Raw genomic sequence first — 18282 nt, 5'->3', positions numbered from 1 at the left:
ATGTGCAGGATTTAGAATAGGACTAGATCTCCTGCCAGGAGGTAAAAATACCCTTTCTCCTTAAATGAATTAGGTGAAAGTTTGTGATTTTTTTTTCCACCAAGTTTTCTTCCACCAAAGATCTGTCATACATATTTCTGCTATTTAGTGAGTAAAACCTTGACCCGCTCCATGCTTCCCGATTGTACTCAGGAAACTATTCCAATCAGTGAAAATGATGCCTCCTCCACCTAGAGTGAAGGCAGCTCGGTAGTAAAGGAAGCACAGCTAATACAGATATTCAGAAGAGGAACTTATTTTCACAAATTTTGTCTCAATTTCTCCTTCTCCTCATCTTCTGACTAAATTTCAAATCCTGTAGGTAGAGGGAAAAAAGTTTGGAAAAATGTCACGAAAATTTCTAATTTAAGAAAAATGTTGCTAGCTACTTGTTCTAGTGTTTATAGGAACTTTCAAATTCCTGTATTGGTGCATATTCTACCAGGAGATGGATATTAAAAAAATATATAAAAGGCACTCATTTTCAGTAACATTGTCGTAACTTGAGAAGCGTAAAATTCATCTCCAAAAGTAACCATGTAGGGGTTTCTGAACCAGCTCCACACTAGATTAGAATCTGTGTCTTAAATAGTTTTGCTAGTAGAATTTAAAATCAGCTAGGTATTAACTCTTTTTATTATCAATAAATCACATGCCAGAATAGAATAATAATATGTCCTAATTTTTCTCCCGCTCCAAAGGGCTCTGTCCTTCTTCCTCCTCACCTCTCCCTCTGGAGAGGGTACTCCCTCTCTGGGTAAGCTCATCGGTAAACACAAACTCAACTACTCACGCTGATGACTCAAATCCACCCTTATGCTCCCTTCTGTCCAAACTCAAATCTCAGCCTGCTTCTCTGAATGTCTAGCCATCGGCTCAAGCTTAGCATGGCTCATCAGAGCTCTTAATCTTTCTTCTAAGCTCTCTTTGCTGCTGCTTTTCTCAGATACTGCGGCTAACAGCATTGTCCCGTCTGCTGCTTACACCTTGAACTCGCCAGCACCTTCAGACTGGAACTTTCCCTGCATTAGCTTCTCATATCAAGGCTCTGTGTAAATCTTGATCCATAAAACTTAAAAGCCATGACCCTCCTTACACACTCATACAGCTAAAATTAGCAGCCTAGTTTTCATCGTTTTGCATTTCTGTTCCCTCAAAACGTTTCTCCCTGGTTTTGACAAAGCGTACTTTTTCCACTCTTTGCTGATAACGTGCTTTTTCTATACTGCCTTTCCCGCCTGGGAGGAGCCCCCTGTAAACATATGCAACACTTCCATTGTGCACCTTCAGATTCCCCTGTGAGCCTTCAATTTCCACATTGTCTGCAAAAAACAGCTTACTGGTGTGCTGCAAGTGTTATACTACTCACAACAAACAATAATATATTATTGTTTTCCTCTACTTCCCTGAATAGAGCTACCTGTTGTTTCTTGTTTTCTACTTCGATAATAAACGTTATAGGGCACAGACCATCTTTGGGCTTATATGGAAGAGGACACAGTGAAGCTCTGGTCCTTGTCTACATTACAAGGACTCTGCAATATGAGAAATTCAGAAATTTCACATTCAGCTATATAAATGCTGGGAATGTGTTATTCAGCTACAGGACTAGATTTAATTCATGGTCTGTTAGGGGAGAGCCTAGAGTTATCCCTGAATGATAAAAAGTGAGTTTTCGATTCTTTACAGATATAATATTGTTACTTGGTGTCTGCCATGCTTTTCTTCACAGGCACATCCGGAACTGAAATCTGACTTCTTATTTATTGTCTCCATTGTAGAAGTGCAGTAACAGTATTTTAAATGAATTTTTATATGGGATGGCTAGAGCACTACTGTATGTGGTAAACTAGCGTCAATGTAGTTTGCATTTCTGAGTCAAAGGTCACTGAACTGTATATAGTTTTCCTTCTTACTTTCTTTTCCCCATGTATTAAGAGGTTCTTCCCAAAGGTATGTGGAAGTCTAGCTTGGAAACATGTTTCGGGTGCTCTAACTCTAAAGTTTATTTTTTGTACCGGGATACACAGTCTCTACAGCATTATAACCTAAACCAAATATTTTCTGAGGTACAATAGAAAGCTCTGGTTTTTAAGCCATTCAGACACACCTATTTGAAAGTATTCAACATGGATAGAGATGATGACTGCAGAAGAAGATATTTCTAGTTGCGGAGTCCTTTTAAAAGGAGGTAAATCTGTTTTTCCTCCCGAGAAAAATATATCAGTGTCCCTATGTTCAGTGTATTTCAAATTCGGCCAACAAGTCATAAGCTGTTAACAGGAAGCTGCCATCTGTTTTCCTTGATGTCAAGATTAGGGGTGACATTCCTACCCCCTTGAAACCAGTGACAAAACTTCCTTTGACTTCAACAGGGAGAAGATTTCATCCAAAGCAAGAAAATGATTATCCTTACATGTTCAGGACTGAAAAGAATAAAAAGCCACCTTCCAATTCATACTTATCTCCATTTTCAGATACTGCCTTGTAGGGCTATTTTAACTGTCATCCTTTTCATTGTAAGGGTTATCTTGATAGCTTTTTTTTAATAGCTCCTGAAGACAGGAAATAGATTATAAAATACCTCTGCAGCATGCAACAACAAAAAAGAGGAGTTCAGAAAGACAAAAGCAAACATATATAGAAATAAACACTTCTCTTTCCATTTCATTAATGTGACTTTTCTCTTTTCGCACAAAAGGATCAATATAATTTCATTAAACAGAAAATGAAGCTTGTAAAAATTAACTTCTTTTTGCAGTTTGTTTTTGACGTATGTTGGGAGGAGATGGAGAAAGGTTGACTGAAAAATCAATGAAATAGGTGGAAATAAAAAGTAGGTGGAGAGACTCCTATTGACCTTGTTGGGCTTTACGTCACATCCCTGCACCACTGTTAAGTACTGTGTAGCAACAGAATTTCAAACTCTTCTAACTTTTCTGCAAGAGCTTTCTTCAGATGAACAGCAAAATACATATGAGCCATGGAGTCCCAGTTGAATTGTATTAGAATAGGATAAATTTCCAGAAATGCTGAAGGAAGTATAATTCAGTGTCAGGAATACACAGTGATCTGGTGGTTTAGTACACAGTGCGTAACCTTGCAAGCTCTGGAGGGCTCCCTGACAATTTATAAATACACCCAATCACTTCAAATTCAGTGGACATGCAGTATTCAGTATTTACCCAAGAACACAAGGGCCCCAATTTTCCTGTATGACTTCTAATGTTTGGCAAACCCTTCTTTTAATGTTTTAATTGCTACCAGTTAAAAACTGATACAATTATGAAAGAAAGAACAAAAGAACAAAAACAAAGGGTCATTTTCAAAAATTTGGCCATTAGCCTCTTCCAGAATTAGAATTTTTAATCATTCTTCACTTCACAAGGGTGGCCTGCATGTAACGGAGACTAAAATACCTTAACTCTCCTCTATCTGAAAATTTTCTTCAGTTTAAGAGACTATAGATTTTAACTGGATGTAGTGATGATCTAAGATGATCTCTGTGTTGCTACCCATATATCAGTTTAGATATGCTTCATTATACCATAATCAAGGTTTAGATTTGTCTACCTGATTAAATACTTTTTTGTAACTGCCATTTCATGCTAACTTCCCATGTGGCTATTTCTACTTTGCTTAACTGACTTCATAGCACCAAGACTGTGAACATACCAACACACAACCGCAGGACAAGCTACAGTACGATTCCGCAGCATGCCAATTACTTTAATGCACCCATCCCGTCACACAGTGTGCAGTGTAGCTTACCCCAGTGAAATATTGCTTTGCTTGATTGTACTTTCAAACATTGACCAGAACTACATCATGCAGTAGCTTCTGTAACTGCTATAATAAAAAAAATTTTACATTAAGTAATGTAGTTTATAATCCATCTCAAAAACCATGCAACCCTTCAATTATCCATAAATGATTTAAAAGTTTCAGAATTAAAGTGTACAGTAGATGAACATAAGTAATCAACAACTCACTGAAAATCAGTAGGACTTAGGCCCTTGAGTCAAGTGCTTTCAAAACAGAAATCCAGTAAGGCAGACACTTCCAGAATCGCATTCCTCTGAAACTGAGTTATTTGTACTCTTTAACACAGATAAATGTGTTTAATATTTAGTTGATGTTAGTGAAAGACTGAGGCTTTGCTGACACCTGTTGATAAATGTCTGAACAGCGGGACTGTTGTCTTACAATTACGAAAAAAATGAAAAAAAAAAAACCATTTAAGAGAGCAAGAGTAAAGGTACTAACCTGAATTCTTTCTATAGCAGAAAAGTTTAAAGTCATTGTTGAGTCATAATGATAGAATGAGATTGGGGAAAGGATGAAAAGGAAAGGTAAAAACAAAATTTGCTGTTGGCTTTTTTGTCAGATCTTCCCTGACAAGGATGATGAGGTCACTTCCTACTGAGTCAATACACTACTTGCAGTGAGTCACTGTGGATGTGCTGACTAAGCTGAAAGAAATTTGCTAATGACTGGATGATCAGCAGAAGTATAACTAATATCAGCATAGACCAATGTGTGTTTTTCAAATGATCAAATTCCTACGAATAAGGGGCGTGATAAGATGATAAAGACTGCTGAGAGTTTTTCAAACGTTTGGAAGAGAATTTTTTGCTTATTCAGCAACTATCCTCAAAACTCAGCAGATATTCTCTCCAAGTTCTGATGGGGCTGTTTAGGCCCAACGAAGAGTAAAACTTTAACAAATTTTCGCTGGCTGCTACGGCACTAATCAATTAAGCTAGGCTCCAAAGTTTAAGTTTTGATTCAGTCCTAATATTAACCACGTTTAATTTTGTGTTGAATAAACATACTGACAAAGGGAAAACATTGATATATCCTTTGTAAGAAGTATTTCCACTGACAGACTGCATACTGCACTCCCTTCCTAACTGCAGGTGTGCATAGTCGCTTGTAAGAAAAACATGTTTTGGATAATGTTATAGACACCATGTAACCTGTACGAACTGCTTTTCTGATAAGAAAAGTTCAGACAGCATAGAATTGCTCCGTTTGCTATTGCTCACACATGATCCTTCCTCCTCCCCCTCCTGCCCCCTCAAAGAAACAAAAGAGGAATTTACATTAAAGAGAAATTTCACTTTTTGTTTCTGGCACTCACCTTTGAAAGAAAATTATGTCTTGTAAAATACAGACCCAGTCAAAGATCTTAGCTAGGACAACTCTGCATTTGAGTTTTGAGTTGTATATTCCCACCTTCTCTGTATCTAGGATAAATTGGAAGGTATTGTACTGGATGATTACTGTGATTACTGGATGCTTGCCAGCCCATTCAGTAATTATTGTGCACTGATTTGAAAGGGTTGCTGAAATCTAAAAAATATGGGCACTCCTCTAGGTCAACTGCACAATTGTGTGTAGTCACTCTGACCTCTCCTGGCAGACCAGAGTTCTTCATGTGTGTAAAGTACATCTGTCCAAAATTTTCAGTACTTGTCAGCTTGACTGCTTTTACAGCATGAAGTTAATCTGCGGACACATTGTGGAAATGTCTAGGATATTTGGATGTATGGCTGCTCTGTCAGAGCTACCTGCAATCAGTCTGACAAAGCTGCTAAATATCCAGAAATTCTGGGTAAACGTAAAATACTCACGTTCACCCAGGATTACATTTTCAGGCTGAAAAAGAAGACATTTTCTTCAGACTAATGGTAGCTCCGATTCAGATGCAAGTGCTATGCAAGGACTTTGCTTGTATGAAGTGAATTTGTAGTTGGGAACAGCTGAAACTCTCAGATCTACTGTGCACATACAGTCTCTTTGGGCAGCACACAGGGAAGCTGAATGCTTCGCAGAAGTATTGAACTAATTTTGCCTGTGATACAAGTTCCTGTGCATATATTTCTGTCCTGGAAACTCCGGACAGAAAGGGCAGTCTTTGTCTGTCAGTATTTATCTGAACAAGTTGCTCAGACAACTAGGAAACTTTTATCAGCATCGGGCATGTCAAGGCATTGCCATTCACTACCTTGCTGGTTACATGTTCTCAGCACCAGAACAAAAGTTATGGTTGGCAGCTAGTTGGCAGCTATGCTCCATCCTTATAAAAGTAGAAGAACAGTAAAAAAAACAGGGTAAGAAGGAAAAAAGACCAAGAGAAGAAAGAAGGATCAAGGAGAAGAATCCAAGACATGTAGGTGTTGTTTAGGTTGTAAATGAAGCTGATGAACTTAGTTACCCTTACCAATAGTGATCATTATTGACAAAGCTTGTTTCCTTATGCATACTCCACCCTCAACCTCCCCAAAGTACATCAAATAAGAGACAGTAACTCTTATCATTAAAGTAATCAATCAAGCAACATTTCTGAGTCTGTAACTATCAACAGGCGATTCCGTTTCTGCAGTATTTCAGATCGTTGTCATGCCAGCCTGTCACTTTATTAGGAACTGTGAACCTTCTTTGGGTGATTCAACCTCGTGTGTCAAGCTAATTGTCTCCAGCTTATTCACAGAGTTTAAAACATTACTCCCGCCACACATACACACAAGTATACTTTGGATAAGTTCAGAGAAAATCCTCCGCCCACTAACACAATGATTTTGTGAGGGCTGCTAGTGGTAATTTCGAAGCAACCGTCATTTTGAGGAAAAGCAATTTAGCCACACTGCTAGCCGAAGAACCCACCCGTCTTCCGCACTTCTCCATTCTTTTTGTGGTACGAGAGCCAACTAGGTCACCACCTGGGAGGAAAAATGGTCAGAAGCAGGCTGCTGACACAGGAAAGACAGTTGTAAAGCACCTGGCTGATGAGCCCAGACTTATCCTGTACTGGGTGCACTTTCCAGCAGCCCAGGCAAGCAGCCCAGGGGCCCAGGAGCCCCGCCACGCGTCTGGAGCCGCGGTCGCTCCAGTTGGCTCGGGCGGCAGCTCGACCACCATTTTTACAGTGACATGGGGTATGCGGCAGCTTCTAGAGAAGCGCTTTTGCTGAGAACGCACTGGCGACTTGGGTGGACCCGTTCTGGAGCTGCCCTGAACCCCAAACTGCAAAAGGCAGCTCGGCACAAAGGGCAGCTCCCCGGTTGGGCCTCATCCTCCCCCACACCCACGGATGAAATCACAGCGCCGAAGCAGGGGAGCTGCGAAGTGTAAAAAAAAAAAAAAAAGAGAATGAAACCCATGATTTTATTTTTTTTTTTAACCAAAGATTTCACTATAAGGAAGCCTAAACCCGTTAGCCGGGTGGCGAGAAGAAAAACACCCCGTCCGCCCGCTCACGGTGCGCCGCTCGGGGCGAGGAGGGCGCGGCCAGCAACGGCCGCCCCAACCGCCGAGCGCGCCCCGCCCTCACGCGGCGGCGGGCGCCAGGGCCGGCGGCGCCTGCGCATGGAGCGGCGGCGCCAGGGCGGCGGCCGCCCTGCAGGGGGCGCCGTGGCGGCGCGGCGCGGCGCGGCTCGGCCGCCCCTCTCTCGGCCGGGGCGCGCCGAGTGGCGGCGGCTCGTCGGCAGGGGGCGGGCCGTATGGCGGCGGCGCTCCGCCCGGGCAGCGCCGCACGCCTGCTGCCGGCCGCCGCCACAGCGCTGCGGCCGCCTCTGCGCTTCTCCTCTCTCCGCAGCTGCCGTGCTTCGGCCTTGCCGCCGCTGCTGCCCGCCATGCAGGCCTTCCAGTACCCCGAGGTGTACCGCGACGAGACCGCCGTGAGTACGGCCCGCCGCGGGGCGGCCGCCGGCTTGGGGCGGCCGCGGCGCCGCCCGGCGAGGCCCGCCCGGCCCGGGCCGGCCGTTGGGGGGTCCCGCCGGCCGCCTCGTTACCGGGAAGGGGGGCGGAGCGTCTGCCCAGAGGAATTTAGTGACTTCTCGGCTTTCAGGGCTTTGTTCGGTTTTAATAATTAAAACCTTCCGCGTTCAGTTTAAAGGTTTTTTTGGTTTAGCATTTTTTTTTTTTTTTAAACTATGGGGTGGCACGGCCCCACCGGCAGGTCGGTGTGAGCCGTAAACCTGAGAGGAATGGGCTCTCGTGGTTGCTGCGGAGTTCTTAAAATCACGGTTTGCTTGTTTGGGGGCGCGCGGGCACGTTGTGGGTGTGTGTAGATAAAGGCAGGCTGCCGAAACGTGCTCCGGAAATGGCCGGTGCCGGCGAGGGGCCAGCCTGCGGCATCGGCATGGGCGACGGAGTCCGCCCTTTAGAGAGAGGCGGTGTCGCGGCTGAAAATCAGGCCGCTTCCAGCTGTGTCAGGTCGGGAAGGCAAAATTTAAAGCTTCCGAAATCAGTAGATGTTTTTGGAAAATCCAAGGCTTAATGGAGGCTTGTGCAGAATGCAGAAGAACAAACATCTTTTAGATATTTATATCTCTGTAAAACGGTTTATCCCATTGGGTTCTGGCACCTAACTTAGTACACAAGTATTATTGTATAAGTTTGTTCAAAATCATTTGAGTCTTGTTCCCCTTTCTACAAAGGACTGAGTGTTAGGCTCTAATCCAGGAATTATTTACAGAGCTAACCACACTTCTAAACTAACGCATATGCAGTCGTCATAGGTGGAAAGATTTAAGTATTCACTTTTATAGCTGAGTGAAAGGCTGAACTATGCGACCGCTAACGATAGGTCTCTAGTCTTAATTTGTGTATTGGAGAAAGGGAGTGGGTAAAGTTAACTGCACATGTTAGTCTTCTATTTGTTTCTTACTTATATGTGTACTTTGCTTACATGCTTCTGAGCAGAAATAGTAGGAGGACTACAGGCAGAGAGACAGTTCATTGCATAAACAGAAAATACATTTTAGGTGCTTCCGGTACTCAGGTTCTGTGATTTCACTTAAACATCGGGATTTGAGGGAGGCTTTTTTAATTACTTTACTAATCTGTCTTTTGGAAAGAACTTATGTTGGTGTTCTGTGCTTCTTTGGGGCTTTGTGATTTTTTTTTTTTTTTTCCTGATAATATTTCTGCTGCCTTGGTTCCACCAACCAAAGAGTGGTAATATTATTACCTCACCTGGGAGCAAGGTGCTGTTTTTTTTTTCTTTCTTTGTTTTTTAGCACTGAATGCTGCTGTGAAATTCCAAGTACCCTTCATTTTGGTGTGGACCGTTCCCTCGTGAATAGATGTTGCTTGTGTGTGTATATCTTTTTTAATGTAATGTCTCTTATAAATTCAGGTGTTGGATTACCATGGGTGTAAAATAAGTGACCCATACTGCTGGCTTGAAGACCCTGATAGTGAACAGACAAAGGTAAGCTTTTTTTGTATGAGAATAGTTGTTTTGACACAGATCTTTTCTATAGGTTTGATGCATGAATATCCCTTTTGAAGTATGTGCCAATAGTTTTACAAAACTTACTGTTGTAAATGTAGGTGTAGTGTAGTACAATCTGATGTCCTGCAGCACTAACAGAACAGTGCTGTTATTTTGTACCTTTGTGTTAACATGGGGGAAAGACTGGAAGAGTTCAGAAAACGTACCCTAGATCACAGAATTTGGAAAAGTAAGGTCCTATTTATCTTGCACCCATTTTTTCGTAGACGATTCCAATGTTCAAGGTGGTATTATCACACTGAAGATAAACATTCCGATTTCAGAACACTGTATCTACTGTCGTACATAAATCTGAAATTACCCTGATAAGATAGGTAAGGAAGGGTAGGAAGAAGGCGCCTTTCTTTGGCTTACTTTCTTTATACGGTGTGAGTAATATCTGTGGGGTTTTTTTCGTTTGTTTGTTTTTTCCCCCTCTACTTTTTCTTCCTCAAGTTAGGCCGTAATACTGGCATTTATTACAGATGTTGCAGTGTGTGCAGCCAGCCATCTGGTATAACTAGGCTGCTGGAGCTCGTCTTTCATGCTGCACTGAGAGATTCATGAAAAATGAGAAAATATGACTGTGAACCAGTTCCTCCGATATTCGTGGCACAGGGAGTTGTAAGGGTGATGGAAAGCAAAACGAAGGTATCGCAGGGATAGGAAGGTTTCTCCTAGGATGGCTATTAACTTTATGACAACTGTAATTCCAGATCTAAAACGCTAGCTTTTGTCCAGTGTGCATGATTGCGTCAAAACAAAGGTGAAGAGCAGGATCTTAATTAAAAAAAATATATATATATCCTGCCGTGTGGCTTTCCATTGGTGAGATTCCTTGTAGGTTTTCTTGTATATGTGCTTACATAATATGTTTTGATGGGCTGTTTGAAGGCATTCAGTGTGAATGTTAAGAGCAAGATAAAATGGGCGCTATCAGGATCGCGTTATCTGCTTACAAATCCTTTGACGTTTACAAAGACTTGTTGGATTAAACAGGTTCATTTGGACTCAGTTTTTAGTGAAATGTTCTGCAATGGCGTTAACGTGAAAAATTAGACACGTAATAAGTTTAAAGTATTTGGATTTTTTGAGTCCTTAAGAAACGGTACACATAGGATAGCTTTGTTTTGTTCCAAATTCAGAAGAGTATATATGTGGGGAGGTATGGTTATGTCTTTCTTGTATGGAGGCCTTACAGATGCCTGTAAAAATGATTTTCAGGATCCCATGGGAGAGTCATAAAAATGTCTTTCAGGATCTCATGGGAGAAGTTGACTGGAAAAAAAAAATGCCAGGACATGACCTTTGGTGTCCTCATGTTCAGTAGTTTAACCTCATACTGGGAAAGTATGAGTATTCTGGGGGAGAGTAGCTGAGGAAGAGAGAACCTCCATTCTTCAGAGGTTCTAGTTTATGTGTAGGAGGCAAAATAAGAAATGGGAGATTTTAACAGCCTTCTAAAAATGCAGCAGCCCAGACACAGGGTGTCACATTGTTGGAAAGAAAATACTGTTAAATCTCACTTGCCTACGCTCCAGAGAATACGTGCCTCAGCAGAATTCTGCAACACTGTAGTAGAGAGATGCAAAGAGAGTTTTTTTTTTTAGTATGTGCAAGTAGTTGAGCTCATGATCTTTTTCATAAGTTCCAGCAGTTACTGAACAAAGGGAATTAAAATATTTTGCTGTCCTACCTCTTTCCTAGAAAAGATAGAAGAAAACAGTCTGGAAGTGCTAAGTTCCTCTCATCTGCTTTATCCCTCGCTTTCTTGTGCTCTGGAGCAGAGGCTGCTGATAGCTGCTTTCTTTTCTTGCTAGCTTTTTTTAATAGTTTTATCTTCAAGTTCATGATACGTTTTGCAGGACTTGTGCAGAATAGCTATTCTGCACCTACTAGATCAAATGATAACCAGGCACTGGCATGGGGTAATTGAATGACTGTGCATGCTTCAGAGAGAAGCTGGCGTGTGCTCTGTAGGGTGCTTAAGCCTTCAAATCACTGTTCTTGAGATCTGTGTCCTTCACTATTCTTCCTACAAGTCGCTCTATCTTTTTATGCGCTCCTTAACATCCCGAACCTCCATCTGTTTTGGTGAAAAGTCACAGTGCCCTGTGTTTTTCCTTCATTAATAGGCTACCTTTAATTTTCTAATGTTAAGTACGGAACTAGAACAACCGTTCTTCTGACGTTCGTGCTCATCTGCGGTGAAAGAGCAAAGTTCAGCTCCTCTATACAACGTGCTGGCTTGATCTGTGTATGTGTAGCTGTGTAAATCCTGAAAATTCAGGTTTATGGTAAGAGTGAAGACTAGACTTACTCATTCATTTATGAAGTTATCAAATTTTTATTGCACACAAACAATCAGAAAGTGTTTAGTACAGTCGAGTAGAGAGCCAAATATGTTAAATTCTACTTTTTTTTAGGCCTAGCAGAACTGTTCATGTCAAGTATTGATATGATCATAAGAAATAGAAGGGTAGGCCTCACTTTGTTTCTGTGTTGATGTGAGTCAATAAAACCTCAAGTGTAGTATTTCTTGAAGCATGGAGAAAAAAACCGATCTCACTTGCCTGTGTTTCAACTCTGGAATTTGCATGGCAATTTGACCTCCTGACTACTATACAAGTTAGTAGGACTGAGACTGAAAGAAGTTATCTAGAACAGCTATAAAAAATCATAGTCATTTTTTTTCCGGGGGCTAGTTCAAATGATTTTGCGGGCTCTAAAAGAAAGTTAGCAGCTTACAGACAAGTGAACCTAAGAGTAGGATTTTTTTTTTAACTGGCTTAATTGGGCATTTTTGTTATGAGATAAGCGTGCAGATAGTACAGTATCTGATCCACTCTATTTTGCAGGTTTCCATGAAGACAGGTGGTTCTGTTGTTCCTCCACCATCCCTCCCTTTCTTGCATGGATCTGAATGTTTGTGTGGGTCTTGCATGGGTCCAGCCATCCTGCGGCCACAGGATGAGATTACGGGGGTGAAAGCTTTGGTAGGTTAGTTTTCTGTTGGAACACATGCTTAATCCAGATCAGTCCAAGGCCATGTGATAGTTGGATCTAACACAGGAGAAGGGAGAGTATGGTTCAAGGATCTTTCCTTTTGTAGTGGTGTACTGCCTACTTTTAGTTAGGCAAGAAATCAAATAGCTCTAGAAATTTTTCAGCCACGTCACTAGGATGATCTTATTCTATGTGTGGTGTATAGGTGCTTTAAAAAGGAGGTTATTGAAATCTGTAGCCAGAAGCAGAGGGGTGAACAGGATTGTTTTTTAATGTGCGTGCATCTTGGAGCTGATAAAGCCAGTCGTCAAGCCGCACCCTCAGTCTCTTGTAGAAAAGCTCTTGTTCGAGATCACCTGCTTCCATGTTCGTGATCTATGTGCTTATTATATTGCTTTTTCTTCTTCTTCTGTGTTTGGTGGAAGTAGTTATACACAGTTACAAGCAAACAGAAATTCCTTTTCCCAGATACGTAAACAGAAACTGAGCTCCTGGTCGTATGAGGGAATTCCTACTTCACCTTTGAGAAAGGAAACGTAGAAACTGGATTTGTGCTCTAGCAGTGTTTGGAGGTATACCTTGACTATTAAGACACTTAGAGTGAGGAAGCTTACCTGGCATAGTTGAAGTGTTGTGCCGCATTGGTAAAACGTCTTGTGGCCAAACGCAGGCCACAAGTGCAAGACTGCACTTTTATTAGTGTCTTGGGTTTGACTTAGCTGGGCTTTTCTGTTTTGGTTTTACCCTTTGTAGAAAATAAGAGCTATTTTAGTCTACAGCAGAGTCATTTGCTGCTACATGTCAGTCATATACAATACCTTAACGCACTAAAAAAATGCGCAGGCAGAAACATGTAGCTTATTTCAGACGTAAGGGGTATGCAAGGCATGAAAGAGATTGTGTAGGAAGCAAAGTTGAGTTGTGGTGTTATGAACAGAGGTATGTTTGGATTAAAAGTAGAATTGAAACTTCCAAAACTCTTAATTAAAAGAATTTGTAATTAAAATTGACCTGCGTTTCATTCACAGATGTTTTGATAGTTTTCCAGTTGCGCTTTGAATTTTGCTTCAGTAAATAGTAAAGCAGTGGTAAAGTAAATACTAAAAGACAAGCTGCCAGAAATCTACTTAGTTTTGTATCGTAATGTTTAATGCAAGATGTGCCCTGTTGTAGGAGTTGCATTGAACTACCTTTCAGTGGAAAGACATATATTTAGGGGTAACTCTTAAACAAACCGTAAATTCTTTACAGATTAATAACAAATACTGGTAGTTCTTTAAAAACAATTTCTATCGTAAGACTCCTTCTTGGACTTTATTCTGTGAGTGCCTCTGACAATTTTCTTCTTGGGTGAAAATTATCTTGTTGAGAGAACAGCATACTAGCATCTAGAGAGCTGATGGATTGTAAGAAAACATGGATAATAGCTTTTATGGGGTTTGTTTTCTAGATGAAACTTGGATATACATTTTTTTTAAGTAACGGATGACCTGCTCAAGAGGTGGCCAAACACCTCAGCCTTGACTGTAACATCTCTATTCTCACTATAATACTGTAGAAATTCTCTTGCTCTTCAGAATAACCTTTTTTGAAAGTTTATTTTTATGGAACATACATAAGCATATGCCTACCTTTGATCCTTTTGTCCTTCTGCTAATAAATTCTCTGCAGGTTCAAGGCTCATGGTAGTTTGTCAGCTGTTGATTTCTACAGGTAAAATATAAATCTTTCTCTGTAGGCTCATGAGGATGTGTAGAAGGGAGAACTACTGTTAGTCCTGTACCCTGAATGTCATCTGTGTAGTTCACCATGGTTGATGGTGAAGGTTTTTTCAGTTTACTGTGAAAGTTTCGACTGGCAACATCTGTTCCTGTACTTTACCTAGAGCAGTATTTCAGTTATGTATTGCTTACTGAACGTGAGTGTTCACGTGACCCTCACGCTCAAAAGCGTGAGCGCTTTGGAAGTGCTCAGAAGCATTTCCAAAAGTTCTCTCTCGGTGGCACTCTCCAAAACCTACGAGTCCTAGCTCCTATTTTGGGTAGTGTGGTGTTCCCTTTTGTGAATACTCTTGTAATCTTTGGCACACGCTAGGCGGAAACAGAGAAATTACATTAAGTTCCCATAAAAGCCAAATTACTAGTGATTCAGTTACGAGTGCAGCAGTTAATATGTAAAGATACTGTTGTGCAATAGACGTTTGAAGGAAGAGGAAAGCAGACATGGCGAAAGTGTGGCTGTACACTGAAGAGTGGAGAAGGTACAGTTCCCTTGCAGCAGTGTTACTGTTTTGGTTACGTTATTGATGGATAAAACCAAGACGTGTGCCAGTTTCTGTCTACTAAATGCAACTGAAAAGCACTTTTACCCGTCCAAATAAATGTTGCTATCTCCTGTACAATGTTTTACATGTGTTTTTATAAAGCATCTTTCCTCCGAGAATGTCACAGCACTTTGTATAGCATAGGCTGCCTAAATTTTCATGTATTTGCTCTTTGAAATTCATGTGTTTCCATGTGGAGAAAACAAATTCAGTTATTTATGATTCTTGGGAAGATTCGATCAGTTCTTTTGTCACCTGATGGGCATCCGCATTGGTCACGGTGGTACCAGGTGAAGGCTGCATCCTTTTCTGTCTGGAGCAGTTTTACTTACCACTGGGATGTGCTGTGCTGGATGTTAAAGCTGTCTATGCCAGTGTGGTTCTCAAAGGAAGAGCATGGATCAAAAATTTGCCTTCCCTTGGCAAGGTGTTCACCTCTTTCCTTCTCTTTCCTCAAGGAATTATTTGCAGACTCGATCTGCACTGATGCATGGAGTCTAATTTTGAGTAACGTTCCAGATGTTATCATTGTTAGCCTTCAGCATCTTTTCAGTCACGTGGTTGGTTTTTTGCATCATCCTTGAATGGTGTCTTGCACATAACCAGTACACATGTTATTAAATTAATATGTTTCAGCACGTAGCAAAGTGCTCTTGGAGCATTACTAGTTCAGTGCTTAGGTGTTGAAAGCTTATGAGTTTCTGTATGATTTGTCAGACGTGAACAAATGCCTCTCAAGTGGAGACTGACTATAATTAATGCATTTTCTCATTCACCTTTTAGCATAACAAGTCTCTGAAAATAAAGCTTGGCATGTAATGCAGCTCTTGGCTATACATATACTGCTGAGGCAGCAAGGCAAATGGTGGAGACAGAGCATCTGTCCACTGCTTTCCCTCATGTAGTTGCCTCTGTGTGAAATGTCTGTAAAACACTACTGGAGGAGAGTTTTACATTTTACTCTTCCCCTTACCTAAGAATTGATAAATGAGTAAACATTGATAACAAGCGGCAAATGTGTGTCAGGCAGTCTGTTTTATTTATGCAGCAGCTTGCTTTAACAATTGTAAAGCGCTGAAGGGTGAAACACAAGTTGTGGAATGCACTCAGGACAGGCGGGAACAACCTCATCTTTAAACGGAGCTGGGGAAAGAGCTTGTGTAAGCAAGATATCAGAGCTAGACTTCAGGCTGGAGGCCTTGCTGCCTTTTTGTGACACCTTTTGGGGTTCTGAGAGTGATACGGTAGCCATCATTGCTAAGCTCATCATTGCTGGCTCTGAGCTACAGCTCTGTACTGTGTGTGCTGTCCTTTCTACACCGTATTAGAGACAGCAAAACAGCCTGCATGTCTGCTCCTTAAAAGCTGTGGTTCACAGCCTGTCATCTTAAGATGCTCAGGTAGTAGTTTTATATTAATGCACTGTGCTGTAAATAGAGATGGTGAAGAACCAACATAGTACAGTTTTTCCATCCATGCTATGGATGGAAACATACAAACAAACAGCTCTTACAAACAGCTGGAATAGTAATGGTTTGGGCCATTTTATTTAAGAATTTCTGACTCTGGGGTAGAATGCTTTTAAGATTCCTGACTCCTTTTAAGTTCTCTTCACAGAGGTTAGATATTCTTTTTTTGTACCTGAGAATTGACCTGCGGACAGGGAAAAAACATGCATCTTCTCTACTGGCAAAGCCCAATACTCTGGCCTTTGCAAGAAATACTGCCCGGGACTAATCCTTTGTCTTATAAGATAAACAGTTGGTGCATATGAGATTTGGTATCATCTTCCAGCCTTTTACAGCTCCTGAAGTGATAGTTTTTTGTGGGGGCAGAATAGACTGCCTTTCTGTTCTTTATCCACTTTCTAGTTTATTCACCATGAAGTATTGGAGCACATTGTATTTATTATGATGTAAGTGAAGCAGGTAAGTTAGCTTTCCATATGCCATTTATGCAAATATAAGGACAGTTTTTGAAAGCAAGAACTTTGGGGGTTTTTTGATGGGGGATGGCAGGAATCTGATTTGTCTCTGGCCTGACCACTGATTACCCCAATGTACGCCCTAGAAAGAAACTATTCAAGGTATAAGATCAGATCAGAGTCTTATTATGGTATTGTGGCATAATGAAGGCAAGTGTTCGAGACTCTTCTGGTGTGACTTTACATAACTTACATGGCAAGGCAAAGATGTCTGTGATGTACTGCATCAGAAAATAGTGTTTCCTGTAAGAAGTATGTGTTTTAGCTTGAGTTCATATGTTTTTGGGGGGATTGTTTTCTTTCAGGCGTTTGTGGAGGCTCAGAACAAGCTCACAGTACCCTTCCTTGAGCAATGTCCTGTCAGAGGACTATTTAAAGAACGAATGACAGAGCTCTACGACTATCCGAAGTACAGTTGCCACTTCAAGAAAGGAAAAAGGTATGTGAGGAATGTCTTTGTAGGTAGCGATGAATTTGAAGCAACCACTCGTTATGATAAACTATATTTACATTTACTCTTATTATTGGAAAGTAGAAAAAGTAGTTGTTTAAGCCAATGTTAAGACAAGGTTGTGTGGTGCAGAGCACAAGGTGCTTGACTGGGTCTAATTCCCAGTCACATTATCTTCTTGTGCCCTGATTGTCCTCCTTTTTTACAAGGAGAGTAGCAAAGGTTGGTTAACCTCAAACAACCTTGTAAAAGGGCTGCTGCGAAACTTGGAGGAGCTGCTTTCAGGGTTTGTCACTGTCGGTAGAGTTAAAAGCACTCATCCTGAAAGCAGCACAGGTCTATCACGTACATTTTTTTTCTCTAAGTATTTACTAAAATGCTGCTTTTTGGTTGGACTTATTTTGAGCAGCTGTTAGGACTTTTATTTAGTCATAGTCTGGGAAAAGTAGTGGGAATTCCCCCTTGGAAAAAACTACTGCTATATCTGCAGTGGATAGGGGGAAAAAAGTAATGAGGAGTTAAGGCAGGTGATGCAGAAAACACCCATCTGTATTGCAACGCAGCCTATTTGTATTACTGTTTTAATTCTGTGGCCAGATAAAGGGATGGTGCTTCTGGGGCGTTGCTGAGGTCTGGAGACTGCAGCTCCTACTTGGTTTTGTGTAACGTCTTTCAGAAACACTCTAGTATAATCTTTGAGGGAGAGAGGGAGTAAAGGGATGAAACTGCTGGTTAACTTAGTAACGTCAAAAGACTGTTCTGGCGGTTGAAAGAGAAAGACAAAACAACTAGCCTTTCTTAGTCGTGGGAAACACAGATAGCCCTTTTTCAATGTTTTCGGTCTATTTATGTCCTTGTTGAGTGAGCAACCACATAGGCTAGGCATGTTCTCACTGTCATCCACAGGAAGGAGTGGGAGATTGGAATCCCCTGTGCCTTAATGCTACTTTACTGATTTTGAGAGAGATCTGCTGCTCTTATCTGTCCTGTTCTGTGAGGATAGCCTGGTTTCTTGTTACCAGTGGAGAGGAAGTCTCTACCATATGTGAAAAGCATAGGGAGGGAGTGACCCCAAACTAGTCTTGATTTGAGCTGCCACTTACATAGCACAGCACATCCATACGTAGAGGTACGTAGAGGTAGTAGTTTGTATTGCTACCCTACCTATTGTTGTAGGACAGTGTTGCATCTAGGGT

At 41.3% G+C, this 18282-nt stretch overlaps 1 protein-coding gene and 1 long non-coding RNA gene across 3 annotated transcripts in view; one reads left to right on the top strand and one right to left on the bottom strand.

The window, feature by feature from the left end:
* The window catches only part of LOC104145412 (uncharacterized), a 41993-nt gene extending 37873 nt beyond the window's left edge, over positions 1–4120 (bottom strand). For both annotated transcript variants that reach the window (XR_694321.2, XR_694322.2), the window contains exons 1-2: positions 4032–4120; positions 3811–3888 (exon numbers count right to left, since the gene is read on the bottom strand). This is a non-coding gene — a long non-coding RNA (uncharacterized lncRNA). The remainder of the gene's footprint in view (positions 1–3810; positions 3889–4031) is intronic.
* Positions 4121–7474: 3354 nt separating this feature from the next.
* PREP (prolyl endopeptidase) overlaps positions 7475–18282 on the top strand; it is a 115077-nt gene continuing 104269 nt past the window's right edge. The window contains exons 1-3 of the mRNA XM_068937916.1: positions 7475–7721; positions 9185–9259; positions 16941–17074. Of these exons, the coding sequence (XP_068794017.1) occupies positions 7545–7721; positions 9185–9259; positions 16941–17074 (386 nt within the window). The 5' untranslated portion in view covers positions 7475–7544. The remainder of the gene's footprint in view (positions 7722–9184; positions 9260–16940; positions 17075–18282) is intronic.

This window comes from Struthio camelus, chromosome 3 (genome assembly GCF_040807025.1).
Source record: "Struthio camelus isolate bStrCam1 chromosome 3, bStrCam1.hap1, whole genome shotgun sequence".
Taxonomy (NCBI): Eukaryota; Metazoa; Chordata; class Aves; order Struthioniformes; family Struthionidae; genus Struthio; species Struthio camelus.
This window is presented reverse-complemented; position numbering and strand designations above follow the sequence as displayed.